The sequence below is a fragment of the Gopherus evgoodei genome, unplaced genomic scaffold (genome assembly GCF_007399415.2).
Source record: "Gopherus evgoodei ecotype Sinaloan lineage unplaced genomic scaffold, rGopEvg1_v1.p scaffold_250_arrow_ctg1, whole genome shotgun sequence".
Taxonomy (NCBI): domain Eukaryota; kingdom Metazoa; phylum Chordata; order Testudines; family Testudinidae; genus Gopherus; species Gopherus evgoodei.
The window spans coordinates 20,804-43,114 of record NW_022059913.1 but is presented as its reverse complement, the minus strand read 5'-3'; the positions used below and the strand labels follow the sequence as shown (position 1 = coordinate 43,114).

Here is a 22,311-nt window from a genome sequence, read left to right as displayed (position 1 = left end):
GGCTGACTGGGAATTAAAGCTCCCCGCAAGGTGCTGGCTAGGTGTGTGTGGGGTAGTCTGTGCAGAAGGGGGGCATGACCATGTACTGCTGGGGACTTGGGGTAAGACCCATCTGGACACTGTAAGGGACACCCATCGGGGTCATCGGTCTCTAAGGGCTCCTGTGGGGAATTGAGGGGCACCGGCAGAGCTGGGGGGGGGGCCCAGGGCCAGGCTAGCAGGGGCTGCAGGTCAGGAGTGAGGGGCACCGGCAGAGCTGGGGGGAGCCCAGGGCCAGGCTAGCAGGGTCTGTGGGTCGGGAGTGAGGGGCACTGGTAGGGTTGGGGGGCCCAGGACCGAGCTAGCAGGGGCTGCGGGTCAGGAGTGAGGGGCACCAGCGGGGTCAGGCTGGCGGGGCCTGTGGGTTGGGAGTGAGGGGCACCAGCGAGGTTGGGGGGTCCAAGGCCAGGCTGGCGGAGCCTGCAGTTCGGGAGTGAGGGGCACCAGCGGGGTCAGGCTGGCGGGGCCTGTGGGTTGGGAGTGAGGGGCACCGGCAGGGTTGGGGGGCCCAGGGCCAGGCTGGCGGGGCCTGTGGGTCGGGAGTGAGGCGCACCAGCAGGGTTGCGGGGCCCAGGGCCAGGCTGGCAGGGGCTGCGGTTTGGGAGTGAGGGGCACCGGTGGGGTTGGGGGGCCCAGGGCCAGGCTGGCAGGGGCTGCGGTTTGGGAGTGAGGGGCACCGGCGGGGTTGGGGGGCCCAGGGCCAGGCTGGCAGGGGCTGCGGTTTGGGAATGAGGGGCACCGGCGGGGTTGGGGGGCCCAGGGCCAGGCTGGCAGGGGCTGCGGTTTGGGAGTGAGGGGCACCAGCGGGGCCAGGCTGACGGGGCCTGCGGGTCGGGAGTGAGGGGCACCAGCAGGGTTGGGGGGCCCAGGGCCAGGATGGTGGGCCCTGCGGGTCGGGAGTGAGGGGCACCAGCGGGGCCAGGCTGACGGGGCCTGCGGGTCGGGACTGAGGGGCACTGGCGGGGTTGAGGGGCCCAGGGCCAGGCTGGCAGGGGCTGCGGGTCGGGAGTGAGGGGCACCGGTAGGGTTGAGGGGCCCAGGGCCAGGCTGGCGGGGGCTGTGGGTCGGGAGTGAGGGGCACCGGCGGGGTTGGGGGGCCCAGGGCCAGGCTGGCGGGGGCTGCAGGTCGGGAGTGAGGGGCACCAGCGGGGTTGGGGGGCCCAGGGCCAGGCTGGTCCTGCTTGGAGTAGGAGTAACTGTCCCAGGCTGGGAGCTCCCTGCTCTCATTCAGGGCCTGGGCTGGGCGGGGCCTGGGCCCCCCTCCCCTGGCGCTGGGGGGGATGCAGGATCCATCGGGAGGAGTCAGTGTCTGGCGGCCGCTCCATATAAGGCTAAAAAATGTTGGAGTGTCGGGCGGAGCCTCCGGGAATAGAGGGAGGAGTGGGTCATCCCCTAAAATGGGGGGGAGATCCTGGCAGGACCCCCCCCCCCCGCGCGCTGGCCTGGCTGGGCCGGGACTCCCTGCCCTGAGGGACAGGGCACTGGGGGATCCCAGTGGGCTGACACTGACCCTGTTCACGTACCGTGTGCCCTGTGGGTGCAGGGGGCTCCCCCATGGCATGGAGATGGGCTGGGGTCCCCCTGCCCAGCCCCCCAGGGGATGGGCACAGACAGTTTGGGGGTGTTGGGGGGGTGACCATTCCTCTGTGCAGTGCTCTGCTCAGGGGCTTACAAGGGGCTGGGAGCCCGGATGCCTGGGTTCTCTCCCCTGCTCTGTGAGGGAAGTGGGGGCTGGTGGTTAGAGCAGGGGGGGTTGGGAGCCAGGACGCCTGGGTTCTGTCTCCTGCTCTGTGAGGGGAGTGGGGGCTGGTGGTTACAGCAGGGGGGGCTGGAAGCCCGGACACCTGGGTTCTCTCCCAGCTCTGGGAAGGGAGTGGGGGCTGGGACACATGGAGAGGGGGTGGTGCTGGTGCCCCTTAGTCCCGACCTGCAGCCCCTGCTCCTGGGCCCTGGCTCCTGTCCCCAGAGTGAGTCAGGCTGGGCTCTGTCTCTGTGGGCTCAGCGCCCCCCCCCCCGCCAGTTCCCCTCCCCCTCAATCCGGGCCCCAAGCCAGCCCAGCCACAGGGTGGGGGAGGGGTCTGCAATGAATGGACATGGGGCAGCCTGGGAAACAGTCTTCTTCTGGGTCCGGGTGGATCCCCTGATGGAAGGGTCATGGCTGGACCCCCGGTGCCCCTCACTCCTGACCCACAGCCCCTGCCAGCCTGGTCCTGCTCCCCCCCAGCTCTGCCGGTGCCCCTCACTCCCGACCCGCAGCCCCTGCCAGCCTGGTTCTGCTCCCCCCCCAGCTCTGCCGATGCCCCTCACTCCCCACCCGCAGCCCCAGCCCTGCCCCTACCCCCCAGCTCTGCCGGTGCCCCTCACTCCCGACCCGCAGCCCGTGCCAGCCTGGTCCTGCTCCTCCCCAGCCCTGCCAGTGCCCCTCACTCCTGACCCACTGCCCCAGCCCTGTCCCTACCCCCCAGCTCTGCCGGTGCCCCTCACTCCTGACCCACAGCCCCTGCTAGCTGAGCCCTGCCCCCCCACAGCCCTGCCAATGCCCCTCACTCCTGACCCGCAGCCCCTGCCAGCCTGGTCCTGCTCCTCCCCAGCCCTGCTGGTGCCCCTCACTCCCGACCCGCAGCCCCAGCCCTGCCCCTACCCCCCAGCTCTGCCGATGCCCCTCACTCCTGACCCGCAGCCCCTGCTAGCTGAGCCCTGCCCCCCCACAGGCCTGCCAATGCCCCTCGCTCCCGACCCGCAGCGCCAGCCAGCCCAGCCCTGGGCTCCCCCTAGCCCCATGGGTGCCCCTCACTCCTGACCTGCAGCCCCTGCTAGGCGAGCCCTGCCTCCCCTAGCCCCATGGGTGCCCCTCACTCCTGACCTGCAGCCCCTGCTAGGCGAGCCCTGCCTCCCCTAGCCCCATGGGTGCCCCTCACTCCTGACCTGCAGCCCCTGCTAGGCGAGCCCTGCCTCCCCTAGCCCCATGGGTGCCCCTCACTCCCGACCCGCAGCCCCAGCTCTGCCCCTACCCCCCAGCTCTGCCGATGCCCCTCACTCCTGACCCGCAGCCCCTGCTAGCTGAGCCCTGCCCCCCCACAGGCCTGCCAATGCCCCTCACTCCCGGCCCGCAGCCCCTGCCAGCCGAGCCCTGGGCTCCCCCTAGCTCCATGGGTGCCCCCCACTCCTGACCCACAGCCCTCCGAAGAAACCATTAATGTGTTTTCCTGGGTACGGGGGTGGGGGGCTGAGAGGGATGCTTGGTGCAGGGGGATGAGGGGGAGTGGGATGCTGGCGCCCGGCCCCCCGTGCTGACCCCCTGTCTCCCCGCAGACAGCAAGGCCATTGTGGATGGGAACCTGAAGCTGATCCTGGGGCTGATCTGGACGCTCATCCTGCACTACTCCATCTCCATGCCCATGTGGGACGAGGAGGACGACGAGGAGACCAAGAAGCAGACGCCGAAGCAGCGGCTGCTGGGCTGGATCCAGAACAAGCTGCCCGAGCTGCCCATCACCAACTTCAGCAAGGACTGGCAGAGCGGGCGGGCCCTGGGGGCCCTGGTGGACAGCTGTGCCCCGGGTGAGGGGGCGGGGCCTGGGACCCGGGGGTGGGGGGGAGGGGGCGCAGGGCAGGAGACGTGGGGCCTCGGGGAAGGGGGCTGGGGGCAGGAGATGTGGGGTACTGGGGGAGTGGGCAGGGGGCGCAGTGCCCCAGGGAGGGGGCGCGGGGTACTGGGGGAGACGCCTGGGGGCGCAGGGCACCAGGGGCGGGGGCTGGGGGCAGGGGATGTGGGGCCACAGGGGAGGGGGGCAGGGGGCGCGGGGTACTGGGGGCAGGGGATGTGGGGCCACAGGGGAGGGGGGCAGGGGGTGCAGTGCCCCACGGTGGCATTGTTTCTGGCTCCAAGGTATTGTGGCGGATGGCATCAGGCCATCGGGGGGCTCATGGGGGCAGGGAAGTGAGATCGAGGGAAGATCAGCCCCCCAGTTGTGCTCCTGCCATGGCCACAGTGCAGCCCTGGCCCCCCCAGGGGAGGCAGCCAGCAGGGCCCCCAATGGGGGATGGGGGGAACTCCATGTGCCACTAACCCCCCTGCTCCCCCAGGTCTCTGCCCCGACTGGGACTCCTGGGATGCCAGCAAACCCATCAACAACGCCCGTGAGGCCATGCAGCAGGCTGACGACTGGCTCGGCATCCCCCAGGTGTGGGGCCGGTGCTGTCCTGAGGGACTGGGGGCGTTCCTGGAGCTAGGGTTGCAGGTGTCTGGGGGGCTGCTGGGGGAGCTGGAGGTGGGGGAGCGGTGTCCAGGGTATGTGAGGCAGGCCAGGGGGGTAGGGGTATGCTGGGGGGCTGGGGGAGCAGTGTCCAGGGGATGCCGGGCAGGCCGGGAGGATGCTGGGGGAGCAGTGTCCAGGGGATGCCGGGCAGGCCGGGAGGATGCTGGGGGAGCAGTGTCCAGGGGATGTAGGGCAGGCTGGGGGGCACGGTGGCAGGTCTGACCCCCGTCCCCATGGCAGGTCATCACCCCGGAGGAGATCGTGGACCCCAATGTGGACGAGCACTCGGTCATGACCTACCTGTCCCAGTTCCCCAAGGCCAAGCTCAAGCCGGGTGCCCCCCTGCGCCCCAAGCTGAACCCCAAGAAGGCGCGAGCTTACGGCCCCGGTGAGTCCTGGAGGCCAGCCCAGACTGGGGGGGTAGCCCCCCCATAGGCCAGCCTCTCCCTCTGCCCCCTCTGGGGGGCCACTTCTGGGTTGACCCTCCCTGCTCCTTCTGCTCCCGGGGCAGAGACTGACTTGGGGGGCCAGGCCCCTCCCTCATTGGGGCTCTCCAGTCCCCTGCCCCTCCTAACCCCATGACTGCATCACCATTGCCCTCTGTGTGTGCCGGGGTGGGGGGCTGACTCCGCCCCATCCCAGGCTGACTCCGCCCCCAGGTATTGAGGCCACGGGGAACATGGTGAAGAGAAAGGCCGAGTTCACCGTGGAGACCATCAGCGCTGGCCAGGGCGACGTCCTGGTCTACGTGGAGGACCCAGCTGGGCACAGAGAAGAGGTGGGAGCCCAGGGCTGGGCTGGCAGGGGCTGCGGGTCGGGAGTGAGGGGCACCGGCAGGGCTGGCGGGGGGGCAGGGCTGGCAGGGGCTGCGGGTCGGGAGTGAGGGGCACCAGCAGGGCTGGGGGGGGGCAGGGCTGGGCTGGCAGGGGCTGCGGGTCGGGAGTGAGGGGCACCAGCAGGGCTGGGGGGGGGGGCAGAGCTGGCAGGGGCTGCGGGTCGGGAGTGAGGGGCACCAGCAGGGCTGGGGGGGGGCAGGGCTGGCAGGGGCTGCGGGTTGGGAGTGAGGGGCACTGGAAGGGCTGGGGGGGCAGGGCTGGCAGGGGCTGCGGGTTGGGAGTGAGGGGCACCAGCAGGGTTGGGGGGGGCAGGGCTGGGCTAGCAGGGGCTGTGGGTCAGGAGTGAGGGGCACCAGCAGAGCTTGGGGGGAGCCCAGGGCAGGGCTGGCAGGGGCTGCGGGTCCGGGGGGGCAGGGCTGGGGGGGGGGGGGCAGGGCTGGCAGGGGCTGCGGGTCGGGAGTGAGGGGCACCAGCAGGGCTGGGGGGGGCAGGGCTGGGCTGGCAGGAGCTGCGGGTCGGGAGTGAGGGGCACCAGCAGGGCTGGGGGGGGGGCAGGGCTGGCAGGGGCTGCGGGTCGGGAGTGAGGGGCACTGGAAGGGCTGGGGGGGGCAGGGCTGGCAGGGACTGCGGGTCGGGAGTGAGGGGCGCTGGCAGGGGGGCTCTCAGTCTAATGCAGTTTCTCCCCATAGGCCAAGGTCATCGCGAACAACGACAAGAACCGAACTTTCTCTGTCTCATACATTCCCAAAGTGACGGGGGTCCACAAGGTGAGACTCCCTTGTTCCCCCCTCTCCAATCTAGTCACCAGGTCTCAGAGCCCTCCCAGTCCTGGGGAGAGAACCCAGGAGTCCTGGCTCCCAGCCCCCCTGCTCTAACCACCAGCCCCCACTCCCCTCCCAGAGCCAGGAGAGAACCCAAGAGTCCTGGCTCCCAGCCCCCTCTGCTCTAACCACCAGCCCCCACTCCCCTCCCAGAGCCGGAGAGAGAACCCAGCAGTCCTGGCTCCCAGCCCCCCTGCTCTAACCCACCAGCCCCCACTCCCCTCCCAGAGCCAGGGAGAGAACCCAGGAGTCCTGGCTCCCAGCCACCCCTGCTCTAACCCACCAGCCCCCACTCCCCTCCCAGAGCCAGGGAGAGAACCCAGGAGTCCTGGCTCCCAGCCCCCCCACTCTAACTGCCAGCCCCCTGGCGTCTGGCTCCCGCTGTAACCCTGCTGTCCCCAGGTGACGGTGCTGTTCGCAGGGCAGCACATTGCGAAGAGCCCGTTCGAGGTGACGGTGGGGAAATCGTTGGGCGATGCTGGGCGGGTGACGGCCCAGGGGCCCGGCCTGGAGCCCACGGGCAACATTGCCAACAAGGTCACCTCCTTCGAGGTCTTCACGGCCGGTGAGTGTGGGGTCCCAAGGGGGGCCGGGCCGGGGCTGACCCCTCTCCTCCCAGGTGCGGGGGCGGGTGAGGTGGAGGTGAGGGGGCTTGGGGATACCATGGGGGGCCGGGCCGGGGCTGACCCCTCTCCCCCCCTCCCAGGCGCAGGAGCCAGCGAGGTGGAGGTGACGGTGCTGGACCCCAGCGGGTGAAAGGGTGCGGGTGAGGTGGAGGTGAGGGGGCCGGGCCGGGCTGGGGCTGACCCCTCTTCCCCCCCCCCAGGCGCAGGAGCCGGTGAGGTGGAGGTGACGGTGCTGGACCCCAGCGGGCGGAAGGGGACGGTGGAGCAGCAGCTGGAGGACAAGGGCGACAGCACTTTCCGGTGCACCTACCGCCCAGGCTCCGAGGGCACCTACACCGTCCACGTGACCTTCGGGGGCACACCCATCCCCCGCAGCCCCTACACCGTCGCTGTGGGGCAGGGTGAGCACGGGGGGACGGGCTGGCCAGCGCGAATCTCCCACAAAGCCCCATGTCTGCGGGGGTCTCTGCTGTCTGTCTCTCTGCCCCCCAGCATGGGGCCCCCAGGGCATCTCGGGGGTTCCCCAAGGATATGGGGGGTTCTCACGCTCTCTCTCTCTCTCTCTCTCTCTGCCCCTGGCATGGGGGTCTCCCTCAAGGGGCATGGGGGGTCCCTGCTCTGTCTGCCCCCCCGGTAACCCCCCTCTCTCTCCTCTCTCTGCTGTGCTCCCAGCTGTCCTAGCTCTCTCTCTGTCTGTCTGTCTCTCGATGAGCTGCCGTCCCGGAACCTTGGCTGGTGCCCCTCACCCTGGCGCCAGGCCGGCCCGGGGCTAATGGTACTGTGTGATCTTGGGGGCGGGAGGAGGGCTGCGGGCGGGTGCCCCCTTCCCCTGGGAGCCGGGCTGTGGCCCAGAGAGCCTGCATTTGGGTGGCGGGGGTGTGGCCCCGGATGCCTGGGTCCCCTTTCTCACTGCCTAGCAAATAACTCCAATGCCTGGTGGGGGTGGGGTGCATTCGGACACCTGGGTCCTTCTCGCTCTTTCTCCCCCCTGCTGTGCGTCACTGGGAAGCGGGAGCCCCGGTTTCTCTCTCCCTTGAGACTGAAACCCCAATGCCTGGTGGGGGTGGGAGGCACCTGGACGCCTGGGTCCCTCTCACGGTCTGTCTCCCCTCCCCTGCAGCCTGTAGCCCCAGCGCCTGCCGGGCCACAGGGCGAGGGCTGCAGCCCAAGGGGCTCCGGGTGAAGGAGCCGGCGGATTTCAAGGTCTACACGAAAGGCGCCGGCAGTGGGGAGCTCAAGGTCACGGTCAAGGGCCCAAGTGAGTGGACCCCCCCTGCCAGGGGAGTGGCTGGGGCGTGCAGCCAGCAATGGCGGGGCTGCCCCATGGGGGGGCTTTGGGAGGCTGCCCCACATTGACCCCGTCTCCCCACAGAGGGGCCGGAGAGCGTGAAGCAGAAGGATCTGGGGGGCCTGTGGCAGGAGGGGCTGCCCCATGCAGGGGGCTGGGGAGGCTGCCCCACACTGACCCCGTCTCCCCACAGAGGGGCCGGAGAGCGTGAAGCAGAAGGATCTGGGGGGCCTGTGGCAGGAGAGGCTGCCCCATGGGGGGGGGCTCTGGGGGGCTTCCCCACACTGACCCCGTCTCCCCACAGAGGGGTCGGAGAGCGTGAAGCAGAAGGATCTGGGGGGGGCCTGTGGCAGGAGGAGCTGCCCCATGGGGGGGCTCTGGGGAGCTGCCCCACACTGATCCGTTTCCCCACAGAGGGGCCGGAGAGCGTGAAGCAGAAGGATCTGGGGGGCCCGTGGCAGGAGGGGCTGCCCCATGGAGGGTGGGGGGGCTGTGGAGGGCTGCCCCATACTGATCCCGTCTCCCCACAGAGGGGCTGGAGAGCGTGAAGCAGAAGGATCTGGGCGATGGGGTTTTTGCCTTCGAGTATTTCCCCACCCTGCCCGGGAACTACACGGTCACCATCACCTGGGGGGGGCAGCAGGTGCCACGCAGGTGAGCGCCCCGTGGGCTGCTGGGGGGGCACAGTGGGCTGGGTACCTATGGGGCCTGGTGCATGCTGAGATGGCTGGGAACGAGATGTCCTGGTGCTGGGTGGGGACCTGGGCGATGCCCCAATGCGGGGTGTGTGGGGGTGTGGGAGATGCCCTGGGAGGAGGGACACATGGGGGATGTGGTGCCATGGGGACCCCGTTGTGACCTGCTCTTCTCCTGCCGCACCCCCCCAGCCCGTTTGAGGTGAAGGTCGGCCCCGAGTGTGGCAGCCAGAAGGTCCGGGCCTGGGGGCCAGGGCTGGAGGGCGGCGTGTGCGGCAAGTCGGCTGACTTCGTGGTGGAGGCCATCGGGGACGACGTGGGCACACTGGGTGAGGGGGGAGCCGGGTGGGGGGTGCGTGGAGCTAGGGAGTGGAGGGAGCTGGGGGCTGAGTCAGTTGGGAGGAGCTGGATTCCCCAATCTTGGTCCCACCCAGGAAGTAAGGCTGAGGGGGGTCTGGGAAATGCTGGGGAGGCTGCAAGGGGGCTCCAGTCTGGGTCGGGGGGGCTGCTTGCTCCTGGCAGGGCCCCCGGATCTCAGTCAGGGTGTTAGGGCTTTGGATGCTGCTGGGGTCCCCACCTTGGGGTGGGGCGTGAGATGGTGGGGTCCTGGGTAGGGCAAGGGCTGGGACCCCACCTCCATGGAGCTAGGGGCTGGGGGGGGGGCTGGTCTCCTCCTGGGGGTGCGGAGCTGGAGGCCTGGGTGTGGGAGGCGGTGGAGGGGTCGAGAGCCCTGGTCTCAACCCTCCACGCCCCGCCCCCCAGGGTTCTCAGTGGAGGGCCCGTCCCAGGCCAGGATCGAGTGTGACGACCGGGGTGACGGTTCCTGCGACGTGCGCTACTGGCCCCAGGAGCCAGGCGACTACGCCGTGCACGTCCTGTGCAACGGGGCCGACATTCGCCACAGCCCTTTCATGGCGGAGATCCGCCCCGCCCCCCGTGACTTGCACCCCGAGAAGGTACCGCCTGCCAGGGCTGGGGGTGGGCGCCCGGCTCAGGGAGGGGAGCAGGGGGTGGGGCTGGGAGCCCGGACTCCTGGGTTCTCTGTCTGGCTCAGGGAGGGGACTGGGGGCTGGTGGATTGGATGGGGGGTGGGGCTAGGAGCCCGGACTCCTGGGTTCTCTCCCCAGCTCAGGAAGGAGAGTGGGGGGCTGGTGGATTGGATGGAGGGTGAGGCTGGGAGCTAGGACTCCTGGGTTCTCTCTCTGGCTCAGGAAGGGGACTGGGGGCTGGTGGATTGGATGGGGGGTGGGGTTGGAAGCTAGGACTCCTGGGTTCTCTCTCTGGGTCAGGAAGGGGACTGGGGGCTGGTGGATTGGATGGGGGGTGGGGTTGGAAGCTAGGACTCCTGGGTTCTCTCTCCAGCTCAGGAAGGAGAGCGGGGGTCTGGTGGATTGGATGGAGGGTGGGGCTAGGAGCTAGGACTCCTGGGTTCTCTCTCTGGCTCAGGGAGGGGACTGGGGGCTGGTGGATTGGATGGGGGGTGGGGCTGGGAGCTAGGACTCCTGGGTTCTCTCTCCAGCTCAGGAAGGAGAGCGGGGGGCTGGTGGATTGGATGGAGGGTGGGGCTAGGAGCTAGGACTCCTGGGTTCTCTCTCTGGCTCAGGGAGGGGACTGGGGGCTGGTGGATTGGATGGGGGGTGGGGTTGGAAGCTAGGACTCCTGGGTTCTCTCTCCAGCTCAGGAAGGAGAGCGGGGGGCTGGTGGATTGGATGGAGGGTGGGGCTAGGAGCTAGGACTCCTGGGTTCTCTCTCTGGCTCAGGGAGGGGACTGGGGGCTGGTGGATTGGATGGGGGGTGGGGCTGGGAGCTAGGACTCCTGGGTTCTCTCCCCAGCTCAGGAAGGGGAGCGAGGTCCAGGGCTGGGAGTGGGGCTGACATGAGGGCAGGGTCCCCTCTCACCTGCATCCCCTCCCTCGCAGGTGAAAGCCCACGGGCCTGGGCTGGAGAAGACGGGTGTCGCCATCAACAAACCAGCTGAGTTCACAGTGGATGCCAAGAACAGCGGGAAGGCCTCTCTCAAGGTCCAGGTGCAGGTGAGGAGAGGGGGGTGCCAGATGGGGGTGGCCCAGGCTGGGGGGCATGGGACAGGGCAGGTCAGCATGTCTGTGTGCAGAAAGGGGGGGCTAGGTGCATTCTGGTGGAGGTGCCAAGTGGGGAACTGGGGGCTTGACCCCACTCTCCCCCCCAAGATGCGGAGGGCACCCGAGGGTGGGGAGCTGGGGGCCGGCTGGCAGCTGACCCGCTCTGCCCCCCACCGGAGAGGAGGAGGGAGGGCTGGGGGGCCGGCTGGCGGCTGACCCGCTATGCCCCCCCAGGGAGGAGGAGGGAGGGCTGGGGGCCGGTGGGTGGCTGACCCGCTCTGCCTCCCCCCGGGAGGAGGAGGAGGGAGGGCTGGGGGCCAGCGGGTGGCTGACCCGCTCTGCCTCCCCCCGGGAGGAGGAGGAGGGAGGGCTGGGGGCCGGTGGGTGGCTGACCCGCTCTGCCCCCCCCGGGGAGGAGGAGGAGGGAGGGCTGGCGGGTAGCTGACCCGCTCTACCCCCCCCAGGGAGGAGGAGGAGGGAGGGCTGGGGGCTGGCTGGCGGCTGACCCGCTCTGCCCCCTCCCGGGAGGAGGAGGGAGGGCTGGGGGCTGGCTGGCGGCTGACCCGCTCTGCCCCCCCCCGGTGAGGAGGAGGGAGGGCTGGGGGCCAGCGGGTGGCTGACCCGCTCTGCCCCCCCGGGGAGGAGGAGGAGGGAGGGCTGGGGGCCAGCGGGTGGCTGACCCGCTCTGCCCCCCCCCCCGGTGAGGAGGAGGGAGGGCTGGGGGCTGGCTGGTGGCTGACCCGCTCTGCCCCCCCAGGGAGGAGGAGGGAGGGCTGGGGGCCAGCTGGTGGCTGACCCGCTCTGCCCCCCCGGGGAGGAGGAGGAGGGAGGGCTGGGGGCCAGCGGGTGGCTGACCCGCTCTGCCCCCCCAGGGAGGAGGAGGGAGGGCTGGGGGCCAGCTGGTGGCTGACCCGCTCTGCCCCCCCCGGGGAGAAGGAGGAGGGAGGGCTGGGGGCCGGCTGGTGGCTGACCCGCTCTGCCCCCCCCAGGGAGGAGGAGGGAGGGCTGGGGGCCAGCGGGTGGCTGACCCGCTCTGCCCCCCCCCCGGGGAGGAGGAGGAGGGAGGGCTGGGGGCCGGCGGGTGGCTGAGCCGCTCTGCCCCCCCCGGGGAGGAGGAGGAGGGAGGGCTGGGGGCCGGCTGGTGGCTGACCCGCTCTGCCCCCCCGGGGAGGAGGAGGAGGGAGGGCTGGGGGCCAGCGGGTGGCTGACCCGCTCTGCCCCCCCGGGGAGGAGGAGGAGGGAGGGCTGGGGGCCAGCGGGTGGCTGACCCGCTCTGCCCCCCCGGGGAGGAGGAGGAGGGAGGGCTGGGGGCCGGCTGGCGGCTGACCCGCTCTGCCCCCAGGATGCGGAGGGCAGCCCAGTGGACGTGGCGGTGAAGGACAACAGCAACGGCACCTACAGCTGCTCCTATGTACCCAAGAAGCCGGTGAAACACACGGCCATGGTGTCCTGGGGGGGCGTCAACATCCCCAACAGCCCCTACCGCGTGAGTGCCCTGTGGGGGGGCCCTCTGCTGGGGGCTGGGCAGCGGACACATGTCCCACAATGCCCTGGGAGCGGCAGGCGCGTGTCCCACAATGCCCTGGGGCTCGGTGGCAGGCGCGTGTCCCACAATGCCCTGGGGCTGGGCGGCAGTGGGTGTGTGTCCCACAATGCCCTGGGGCTGGGCAGGGGCATTTCCCACAATGCCCTGGGAGCGGCAGGCGCGTGTCCCACAATGCCCTGGGGCTCGGTGGCGGGGGGCGTGTCCCACAATGCCCTGGGAGCGGCAGGCGCGTGTCCCACAATGCCCAAGGGGCTCGGTGGCGGGCGCGTGTCCCACAATGCCCTGGGGCTCGGTGGCAGGCGCGTGTCCCACAATGCCCTGGGAGCGGCAGGCGCGTGTCCCACAATGCCCAAGGGGCTGGGTGGCGGGCGCGTGTCCCACAATGCCCTGGGGCTGGGTGGCGGGCGCGTGTCCCACAATGCCCTGGGGCTGGGCGGCAGGGGGCGTGTCCCACAATGCCCTGGGGCTGGGTGGCGGGGGCGTGTCCCACAATGCCCTGGGGCTCGGTGGCGGGCGCATGTCCCACAATGCCCTGGGGCTCGGTGGCGGGGGCGTGTCCCACAATGCCCTGGGGCTGGGTGGGGGAGGGGACCTACCTGGGTGTAGCAATCCCAGGCCTTGGCTGTGTAGTGATCCTCTGTCCCAGGATGCACTGGGGCAGGGGTGGGGGTTGCCTGTAGCAACAGCTTGGGCCTAGTGACTCCAGACCAGGCCTTCACTTTCCAGGGATTTTGACCCATAATGCAGTGGGCTGGGGGGGTACAGGGGGTCCCAGAAGCACGTGTCCCATACTGCCCTGGGGGGATTATCTATGGGAACAGGCTGGGCCTAGTGATCCCAGGCCTTGGCAGGCAGGGAGCCTCTGGGCCATAATGCACCGGAGGCTGGGCCCTGGGGGTGGGAGTGACTCACTGAAATAACGCCCCCATTGTCTGCCTCCCACCGCACTGAGACCCTGGGATTGCCCAGACGCCTGGGTTCTCCCTTGCTCTGGGAGCGGAGTAGGGGCTGGTGGGTTAGAGTTGGGGGGGCTGGGAGCCAGGACGCCTGGGTTCTCTCCCCGGCTCTGGGAGGGGAGTGGGGGCTGGGAGCCAGGACGCCTGGGTTCTCTCCCCGGCTCTGGGAGGGGAGTGGGGGCTGGGAGCCAGGACGCCTGGGTTCTCTCCCCGGCTCTGGGAGGGGAGTGGGGGCTGGGAGCCAGGACGCCTGGGTTCTCTCCCCGGCTCTGGGAGGGGAGTGGGGGCTGGGAGCCAGGACGCCTGGGTTCTCTCCCCGGCTCTGGGAGGGGAGTGGGGGCTGGGAGCCAGGACGCCTGGGTTCTCTCCCCGGCTCTGGGAGGGGAGTGGGGGCTGGGAGCCAGGACGCCTGGGTTCTCTCCCCGGCTCTGGGAGGGGAGTGGGGGCTGGGAGCCAGGACGCCTGGGTTCTCTCCCCGGCTCTGGGAGGGGAGTGGGGGCTGGGAGCCAGGACGCCTGGGTTCTCTCCCCGGCTCTGGGAGGGGAGTGGGGGCTGGGAGCCAGGACGCCTGGGTTCTCTCCCCGGCTCTGGGAGGGGAGTGGGGGCTGGGAGCCAGGACGCCTGGGTTCTCCCCCCGGCTCTGGGAGGGGAGTGGGGGCTGGGAGCCAGGACGCCTGGGTTCTCCCCCCGGCTCTGGGAGGGGAGTGGGGGCTGGGAGCCAGGACGCCTGGGTTCTCTCCCCGGCTCTGGGAGTGGGGGGGGGGCAATGCAATGGTGGGGTGGGTGGGGAGGGTTCTGTATATTACAGCAGCAATAGGCATTATAATGCCAAGCACCCTCCCGCCCCGAACCCTGTAGCTGGGGCCTTCTGGGACCCATTTCCTGTCGGGGTGCTGGGTACCCCCCTGAGCTCTTCACCTGGGGCCATCTGACCTGTCCCTTCCCCCCCAGGTGAATGTGGGGGCCGGCAGCCACCCCCATAAGGTGAAGGTGTACGGCCCCGGCGTGGCCAAGACGGGGCTCAAGGCCCATGAGCCCACCTACTTCACCGTGGACTGTGCCGAGGCTGGGCAGGGTGAGAGCCGAGCAGGGCTTGGGGGGGCTGGGGGCCGCTGGAGGGGAGCTGGGTTCCTGGGGCCAGGCTGCAGGGTGAGAGCCAGGAGGGTTTTTGTGGGGGTGAGCTAAGGGGCTGATGGGTGGGGGTTGGGGACAGGCTGCAGGGCGGGAGCCGCGGGGGGGGGTCTAACGGGTCTCCCTGCTCCCCCCACACAGGGGGACTTGTGGGGGGTGGGTTGGCGATTTGAGGGTCGGCAGGGTAGGGGGGCTCTGTGGGGAACTGATGGCTCTGCTGGGTCCCTCGCCGCCCAGGTGATGTGAGCATTGGGATTAAGTGCGCCCCAGGCGTGGTGGGCCCGGCTGAGGCCGACATCGACTTCGACATCATCCGCAACGACAATGACACGTTCACCGTGCGCTACACGCCCCGCGGACCCGGCACCTACACCATCATGGTGCTCTTCGCCGACCAGGTCTGCCGGGGGGGAAGGGGGGGCACCAAAATGCTGGTGCTTTCCGCTCATCGCATCCTGCCCATATTTCGGGGGAATGGCCTTGGGGGGCGCAGTGTGAGGGGGGAGATAATCGGGTGGGGGTGCCGGGGCACCATCCTGCTGTTTTTCATTGCTCGCCCCTATGGGGCAGGCTCTGTGTCAGAGTCCCCGGGCGATGCTCTGGAACTTCCCAAGTCGAAACCAGCCAGGACTCTGGGGGAGCCTCCTCTCTCGCTCTGACCTCGGAGCATTCAGCATCTCCTGCCCCACCACGCGCTTTCCCCAGCAATTCCCCGGGCGGGGTCCTGGGCTGCCAGAGGGCCCTGCCCCCCCCAGACATGGCACTCAGCCAGCCCGTAGAACAGAGCGGTGTAGTCGTTGGCAGGAACACAGCGTACAACAGAAATTGGTGACTTTCAGCCAAGCCCATCTTGGGAGTCCAGGGCCAGACACATGGGGGCCCCCCTCTTCCAGTCCCCCAGGTAGACTGCCTAGCTTCCAGCAACCGACCTCCAACACATCTGTTGCTTCTCCTCCTCTTTGTCCTGCTTCCTGGCAAAAGGTGTCATTTAGTCACACCCCCCTCCGGGGCCTCCAGTTACATACCTGCAGACATCTGGGCAGCCTCACCTGCACCAAATTCCCACCACCGAAGCTTTGGTGCAGTACATGGGGAAACTGAGGCACACACCTTATTAGTGTAGGACAGAGACTCACATGCAACATAACAAGATGAATAAAACCCCACTTCGTCACACTCTGCCCTGGGAGTGCTGGGGGCTCCCCACCTCCTGGGCTTGGGGGGCCTTAGAGGGGGTGGTGGGGCTCATTGCAGAGGGGAGCTGTCCTGCTCAGAGTGGTGGGAGGGGGTTCACGGTTCTCTGACTCCCTGCTACCTCCTTAGGCGACCCCCACCAGCCCCATCCGCATCAAGGTGGACCCATCTCACGATGCCAGCAAGGTCAAGGCCGAAGGGCCTGGACTGAACCGGACCGGTGAGTTTTGAGGGGAGGGGTCTGGTCTGGGCAAGGGAGAAAATTCTGACTTGGTGTGGGGGATGAGGCAGCCTGGGGGGATGGAGGGGAAAGGGGGGGTGCAGACAGCGGGGGGGGATGGGGGGGAAGAAGGGCAAGGACACCCCCTGACCCCCATGGGCTCTCCCTGGCAGGCGTGGAGCTGGGCAAACCCACCCACTTCACGGTGAATGCCAAGGCAGGGGGCCGGGCGCCGCTGGACGTGCAGTTCACCGGCCCAGCCAAGGGCGAGGTGGTGCGGGACTCGGAGGTGATCGACAACCACGACGGGACCCACACAGTGAAATACACCCCTGTGCAGCAGGTATGAAGGGGAGCCCCGGCTCCAGCCCCCCGAGCCGGCAGGGCGTGGCTCTCTGAGGGGCCCCTCCCGCAAGTCCTCCTAGGCCTGGGCCCTGGGCTGGGCTCTGTATGGCCCCTGGGAGGAGCCCCCTTCAGTGTGACAGGCCCTTCTCGGGGGTGCACTCTCTCGGGGGGTTAAACTCTTGGCCCCGCCGGCACCTCGTGCTGCACCTGTCTAAGCCTCTAGCAGCCTGGCTCTGCCATTGGCCCCCTCAGGGAGTCCCCTCGCTCTGATCTCTGCTCCCTTTGGGGGTGAGGGACCCGCTGTGCCCCCTCGTCTCTAGCCTGCAGGGGCTTGCAGCCAACGTAGCACGGAAGGGATGCCCCGGCCATCAGTGGCCAGCCGTGGTCTGTGCCTGTCGCAGTCACACCTGCGCGCTAGGGGCTGCTGCGACAGTCACACACCTTTGTCCCACCACCGAGAGACTTGAGTAACATGGAGAAACTGAGGCATGCACACAAAACGATACAAATCTTCCCGCTTCGTCACACAGGGTACCCTGGGTGTGGCCGTGACCTACGGCGGAGACCACATCCTCAAAAGTCCCTTCAGCGTGGGCGTGGCCCCCAGCCTGGACCTCAGCAAGATCAGGATCACCGGCCTGGCTGACAGTGCGTACCTGGGTGGGGAGGGCAGGGCCTCCTGACCCAGCTAAGGGGACACACCCAGCACTTGAGGAGCTGGGGGTCGAGCCTGCCCCATGCCTGGGGGCGAGCGCGATGCTGGTGGGTGGTGTCACGGACTCACAGAGCGTGCCCACTCCTGGCTCTGTGGGCGGTGCCCCTTCCAGTGCGACAGCCCTTCTCAGGGGGCCACTCTCTCTCAGGATCAGGCCCCTCCATCTCCTGGAGCCGCACCTCTCTGAATCTTAGCACGTCTGTCTCTGCTGTGGGCCCCCTCAGGGAGTCCCCTCGCTCTGGACCCCTCGGGCCTCCTCACCCCCAAAGGGGTTGATGCCCCCTGTTCTCTAGCCCGGAGTGACTCTCAGCCAGCATAAAACAGGAGGGTTTATTGAGAGTTGAACACAGCACAGGAACCTCTCGGGGCCTCAGGCCTGGCCTCCCTCAGCCCAGCACATCCCCGTCCCCCTGCAGCCAAGGAGGCTCTTCCTGCTCCCCCTCCAGCCCAGAGCCCCCCTGCTTCCCAGCTGGGCATCTGATATCCCCGGCCCCAAGTCCCCTCTGTCCATTGTCTTCTCTCCAGGTAAACAAGCTCGTAAAACCAGAAGGCCTGGGTCTCCTCTCCTCTCAGCCCCGCTCTGGCCAGAGCCGGCTGGGCAGGTCACCGGGGTCCTCTCCCCACAGCCCATTGTCCCCCAGTGGCCAGAACCGGCTGCGACTCCTGAACTGGGCATCCAGGTCACCAGTCACTGGGGTCTCCATCCTCCAGGCCATCGGCCGGGGTCCCAAGTTCCCTCTCGGGTCCTGTCCCGCAACAAACTCCCTCTCCCCTCCCCTCCCCTCGTTAAACCAGTAACACCCAGGGATGCTGAGTCCCACCCCCTCTGCATGCGACCCACTGGAAAACACAGAAAAAACAAGAAACCCCCCACTTAGTCACAGGGGGGCTGGGAAAACGGGGCTCCTATATGGAGGGGCAACATCTGACAGCAGGCAGGGTGGGGGTCTGTGGTGGGGCAGATGGGGCCCGGCCGTGGGGAGGAGGCTGGTGGACGTGCCTGGGTCCGGGCTCATGGCTCTCCCCCTCTGTGCAGAGGTTGAGGCGGGCAAGGACCAGGAGTTCACAGTCAAGTCCAAGGGGGCCGGCGGGCAGGGCAAGGTGGCCGCTCAGATCACGGGGCCGGCGGGCAAGCCAGTGCCCTGCAAGGTAGAGCCAGGCCTGAGCCCTGACAACAACGTGGTGAAATTCATCCCCCGTGAGGAGGGGCCCTACGAGGTGCAGGTGACCTATGACGGAGCCCCCGTGCCCGGCAGCCCCTTCCCCATAGAGGCAATGCCCCCCACCAACCCTTCCAAGGTGGGTGTTCCCTGCTATTCCCCCCCCCATGGGCAGCCCTGCCAGGGGGGACCTGGGAGGTGGGACCCCCCAGGCCCATTTGCTGGGGGGCTAGAGTCCTTCCCCTGCCCAAAGAGAGAGGCTGGGGGGAAGTGGTTGGGGGTCCATCCTAGGGCAGACGGTTACCTGGTGAGATGGGCGTGGGGTGTGACCTTAGCAAGGCAGGCGGGGCCTTGGCGAGGCGGGTGGGGGGGCGGTGTTCGGGCAGATGGGTACCCAGGGAGGGGTGGGGCCTTGGCGAGGCGGGCGGGAGCCTGTGCTTGGGTGGACGGGTACCTGAGTAGGGGCGGGGCCTTGGCGAGGCGGGCGGGGGCTGGTGCTAGGGCGGGCGGGTACCTGGGGAGGGGCGGGGCCTTGGCGAGGCGGGCGGGGGGCGGTGCTCCGGTGGACGAGTACCCGGGGAGGGGCGGGGCCTTGGCGAGGCAGGCGGATGCCGGTGCTTGGGTGGACGGGTACCCAGGGAGGGGCGGGGCCTTGTTGAGGTGGGCGGGGCTCAGGCAGATGGGTACCTGGCAAGGGGCAGGGCCTTGATGAAGGGGGTGGGTGGGTATTGGCGAGGCGGGCGGGGGGCGGTGCTCCGGTGGACGAGTACCCGGGGAGGGGTGGGGCCTTGACGAGGTGGGCGGGGGCTGGTGCTAGGGCGGGCGGGTACCCGGGGAGGGGCGGGGTCTTGGTGAGGCGGGTGGGGGCTGGTGCTAGGGCGGGCGGGTACCTGGGGAGGGGCGGGGCCTTGGCGAGGTGGGCGGGGGCCGGTGCTTGGGTGGACAGGTACCCGGGGAGGGGTGGGGCCTTGACGAGGCAGGCGGGGGCTGGTGCTAGAGCGGGCAGGTACCCCGGGGAGGGGTGGGGCCTTGGCGAGGCGGGCGGGGGCCGGTGCTTGGGGGATGGGTACCCGGGGAGGGGCGGGGCCTTGGCGAGGCGGGCGGGGGCCGGTGCTTGGGTGGACGGGTACCCGGGGAGGGGCGGGGCGGGGCCTTGGCGAGGTGGGCGGGGCTCAGGCAGATGGGTACCTGGCGAGGGGCAGGGCCTTGGTGAAGGGGGTGGGTGGGTATTGGCGAGCTCAGGGCCCTCACCCTGCTCTTTCCCCACAGGTGAAGGCTTATGGGCCAGGGCTGAAGGGCGGCCAGGCTGGCTCGCCCGCCCCCTTCACCATTGACACGAAGGGGGCTGGCACGGGGGGCCTGGGGCTGACGGTGGAGGGTCCCTGCGAGGCCAAAATTGAGTGCCTGGACAATGGAGATGGCACCTGCTCCGTCTCCTACCTGCCGACGGAGCCGGGCGAATACAACATCAACATCCTGTTTGCGGGCGCCCACGTGCCCGGCTCCCCCTTCCGGGCGGCCATCCAGCCCCGCTTCGACCCCTCCAAGGTGACTTGCTCGGGGCCGGGGCTGGAGCGGGCCACGGCCGGCCAGACAGGCCAGTTCCACGTGGACTGTTCACGGGCCGGCAGCGCCGAGCTCACCATCGAAATCATCTCGGAGGGGGGGGCGCAGGCCGAGGTGCGGGTGCAGGACAACGGTGACGGGACCTACACCATCGCCTACACCCCACTCTGCTCCGGGACCTACACCATCACTATAAAGTACGGCGGGCAGCCCGTGCCCCACTTCCCCAGCACACTGCAGGTGGAGCCGGCCCTCGACACCTCCGGGGTCAAGGTCTACGGGCCCGGCGTGGATGGTGACGGTCAGCGGGGAGCAGGGGCTGGGGATAGGGGCCACTGGGGGATGGGGTGTGCATGGAGACAGGCTCAGCGTGGACGGTGACAGCGGGGAGCAGGGGATGGGGATGGGGGGTGCAGGGGGATGGGCCTGGCGTGGATGGTCAGCTGAACGCAGGGGGTGCTGTGGGGGTAGCCAAGGGGCATGGGGCTGGGCTGGGGGGGGTGACAGTCTGATGGGCTCAGGGAGCTGGTAGGGGGCTGGGGGGACAGATGCATGGGGATGGGCATGATGGCCGGGGGGCAAAGACCCGCCGGGGCTGAGGAAGGGGGGGCCCGGTGGCTTGGGGGGCAGGGTTAACTCCTGGGGGGCAGGCTGGCCCGCGGCCTGACCCGCCTCCCCCGGTTCAGGCGTGTTCCGGGAGGCCACAACTGAGTTCTGTGTGGATGCCCGGGCGCTGGGCGCGGCCGGGGGGCCCCACGTGAAGACCCGGGTGTCGAACCCCTCAGGGAACCTGACCGAGGCCCTTGTGCAGAACCTTGGCGATGGCACCTACCGTGTGGAGTACACCCCCTACGAGGAGGGTGAGCCGGGGGCTAGGGTGTGGGAGGGGGCTGGGGGGGACGGAGCCCCGCCCCCCTGACCTCCCTTTTCCCCACCCCCCGGCAGGCGTCCACTCAGTTGATGTGACCTACGACGGGAGCCCCGTGCCCAATAGCCCCTTCCGGGTGCCCGTCACCGAGGGCTGTGACCCCACCCGGGTCCGAGTGCATGGCCCAGGCCTCCAGAGCGGCACCACCAACCAGCCCAATCGCTTCACCGTGGAGACCAGGTGAGGGCTGGGGGGTGTTGGCACTGCTCAGGGGTCTCTGCTGTGGTGGGATGGGGGGCATTGGCACTGCTTGGGGGTCCTGGCTCTGGGGGGCCAGGGAGGGGGTTCTTGGCACCACTCTGGGGGGGGCCGCGGGGGGACAGGGGTGTTGGCATTGCTCGGGGGTCCTGGGTAGCAGGGTGGAGGGTGGTGTTGGCATCACTCTGGGGTCCTGGCTCGGGGGGACCGCGGGGGGGAGAAGGGCGTTGGTACCACTCGGGGCGAGGAGGGGGGCATTGGAACTGCTCTGGGGTCCTGGCTCGAGGGGGATGCGGAGGGGGAAGGGGGGCCATGGCACCGCTCAGAGGTCCCGGCTCGGGTTCTCTGCCCCGAGTGGCTGAGCCCCATTGTGCTTCTCTCTCGTTCCCCACCCAGGGGTGCTGGCACTGGGGGCCTGGGCCTGGCCGTGGAGGGCCCCTCTGAAGCCAAGATGTCCTGCACCGATAACAAGGACGGCAGCTGCTCGGTGGAATACGTCCCCTACGAACCCGGCACCTACAGCCTGAACGTCACCTACGGCGGGCACCAGGTGCCAGGTATGGGGGCAGGGTGTGGGGCTGGGCTGGAGGAGGCAGGTAAAGGGGCGTGGGGCTGGGCCGTGGGGCACTGAGGGTTGGGTAACGGGGCAAAGCTCAGTCTATTTCAGTGGGGACTGGCCAGCGGTGGGTCTGGGTAAGAGGACAGGACCTGGGCTGTGGGTGCCCTGCAGGCAGGTGTCGTGTGGGGCTGGTGGTGCTGCGGGGGCAGGGCTGGGGGCACAGGGCCTCAGTTTCCCCTTCTTCTCCCCCCCCCCCCCCCCCCCCCGGCAGGGAGCCCCTTCCAAGTGCCGGTGCACGACGTGGTGGACTCGTCCAAGGTGCTGTGCTCAGGGCCAGGACTGACGCCAGGCGTCGTACGGGCCAGTGTGCCCCAGACCTTCTCTGTTGACACCAGCCAGGCGGGCGTGGCTCCCCTGCAGGTCAAGGTGCAGGGCCCCAAAGGTGAGTGCCTGCTGCTGCTGGGGGGAAGAAAAGGGGAAACTGAGGCCCAGCCCACACCCTCTGATCCCCGGCATCTCCCTCCCCCAGGCGTGGTGGAGCCGGTGGAGGTGGTGGACAACAGCGACGGCACCCAGACGGTGAGCTACGTCCCCAGCCGCGAGGGGCCATACAGCATCGCCGTGCACTACGGAGACCAAGAAGTGCCGCGCAGGTAGCGGGGCTGGCGAGGGGGCTGAGTGCAGCCCGATGGGCCCTGTGCTGTTGGGGGATGTGGGACGTGTGGGATCAGTGGGGGGTGAGGCCAGGGCACCAAGCCCAGGAAAGGGGCTGGGAGTTGAGACAGGGGTGCCCAGGCCGGTCTGGGTGTAGGGAGCCAGGTGTGAGCCCGGGAGGCCATCCCACGGAGACCTTGCCCCACTCCAGGGGGGAGCAGTGGGGCGCGGCCTCTGCCTGGCCGCCACTAAACCCCCCCCAACCACCTCCTCCAGCCCCTTCAAGGTGAAGGTTCTGCCCACGCACGACGCCAGCAAAGTGAAGGCCAGCGGCCCCGGGCTCAACACCACCGGGGTCCCTGCCAGCCTGCCCGTGGAGTTCACCATTGACGCCAAGGACGCTGGCGAGGGGCTGCTGGCCGTGCAGATCACGGTGAGCGGGGTGGGAAGGGGCTGCCGGAGGGTGCGTGGGCGGGGGGTCTGTTCTCTGTTCA

General features: G+C 69.3%; 1 protein-coding gene across 1 annotated transcript in view; it reads left to right on the top strand.

Annotated features, from left to right (window-relative positions):
• Positions 1–3,287: 3,287 nt before the first annotated feature.
• Positions 3,288–22,311, top strand: part of FLNA (filamin A) — a gene marked incomplete at its 5' end in the record, with an annotated part of 34,360 nt that continues 15,336 nt past the window's right edge. The window contains 26 exons of the mRNA XM_030543031.1: positions 3,288–3,600; positions 4,126–4,223; positions 4,539–4,686; positions 4,958–5,076; positions 5,824–5,901; positions 6,358–6,520; positions 6,782–6,982; positions 7,702–7,839; positions 8,400–8,523; positions 8,757–8,893; positions 9,327–9,520; positions 10,484–10,597; positions 11,988–12,131; positions 14,099–14,222; positions 14,516–14,676; positions 15,602–15,692; positions 15,866–16,035; positions 16,568–16,685; positions 17,789–18,051; positions 19,182–19,779; positions 20,165–20,338; positions 20,424–20,586; positions 21,001–21,161; positions 21,435–21,605; positions 21,693–21,816; positions 22,094–22,250. Coding sequence (XP_030398891.1) covers positions 3,288–3,600; positions 4,126–4,223; positions 4,539–4,686; positions 4,958–5,076; positions 5,824–5,901; positions 6,358–6,520; positions 6,782–6,982; positions 7,702–7,839; positions 8,400–8,523; positions 8,757–8,893; positions 9,327–9,520; positions 10,484–10,597; positions 11,988–12,131; positions 14,099–14,222; positions 14,516–14,676; positions 15,602–15,692; positions 15,866–16,035; positions 16,568–16,685; positions 17,789–18,051; positions 19,182–19,779; positions 20,165–20,338; positions 20,424–20,586; positions 21,001–21,161; positions 21,435–21,605; positions 21,693–21,816; positions 22,094–22,250 — 4,446 coding nt within the window. The remainder of the gene's footprint in view (positions 3,601–4,125; positions 4,224–4,538; positions 4,687–4,957; positions 5,077–5,823; positions 5,902–6,357; positions 6,521–6,781; positions 6,983–7,701; positions 7,840–8,399; positions 8,524–8,756; positions 8,894–9,326; positions 9,521–10,483; positions 10,598–11,987; positions 12,132–14,098; positions 14,223–14,515; positions 14,677–15,601; positions 15,693–15,865; positions 16,036–16,567; positions 16,686–17,788; positions 18,052–19,181; positions 19,780–20,164; positions 20,339–20,423; positions 20,587–21,000; positions 21,162–21,434; positions 21,606–21,692; positions 21,817–22,093; positions 22,251–22,311) is intronic.